This window comes from Sinocyclocheilus grahami, unplaced genomic scaffold (assembly GCF_001515645.1).
Source record: "Sinocyclocheilus grahami isolate Dianchi unplaced genomic scaffold, SAMN03320097.WGS_v1.1 scaffold8854.1, whole genome shotgun sequence".
Classification (NCBI taxonomy): domain Eukaryota; kingdom Metazoa; phylum Chordata; class Actinopteri; order Cypriniformes; family Cyprinidae; genus Sinocyclocheilus; species Sinocyclocheilus grahami.
The window spans coordinates 665-1,200 of NW_015512272.1; the positions used below are offsets into that span (position 1 = coordinate 665).

The window sequence follows — 536 nt, forward strand, 5'->3', positions numbered from 1 at the left end:
TTTTTTTTTTTTTTGTGGACAATTTCTTCCCTGTAATTAAATCCTTTACAGATATTTAAGCGTAAATGTATTCCAACATCATTCATTAACACAAAAGCTTTCTCCATGAATAATATTTGACATTGTTTTCTCTGAAATCTTTCTTTAATAGGGCTGCTTTGTTTTCTTTCTCCCTCTCACTGTCACAGATTGAACTCCGCGATAATTGGGACACCCATTACTTTGCTCACAACCAATTATAAATACAGCCATAGTCCTAGCATGACCAGGAAAGGAAAAGGTGAGTGTCTGGGCTGGGGGTGGGGTGTTATGTAACATGACTGCATCATTGTGATAGTCTTAAAAGGCAACAAATCAGCAGCCAACAGCTGTTGGCCAGAATGAAGATTTACGCCCACTCAGCTGTCAAACATGCCCACTCTGTCTCGCTCAGTCCCTCTCCAGCTACTTGAATGTAGAAACATAATAAAATTGCCTTTAAGATCCTTGCATTGGCCCTGTTAACAATGATAAATGACTAAGACCTTTATGTCTGC

General features: G+C 39.0%; 1 protein-coding gene across 1 annotated transcript in view; it reads left to right on the forward strand.

Annotated features, from left to right (window-relative positions):
• Positions 1-536, forward strand: part of LOC107578111 (filensin-like) — a gene marked incomplete at its 5' end in the record, with an annotated part of 6,057 nt that overhangs the window by 524 nt on the left and 4,997 nt on the right. Inside the window, one exon of the mRNA XM_016264099.1 lies at positions 189-280. Coding sequence (XP_016119585.1) covers positions 189-280 — 92 coding nt within the window. The remainder of the gene's footprint in view (positions 1-188; positions 281-536) is intronic.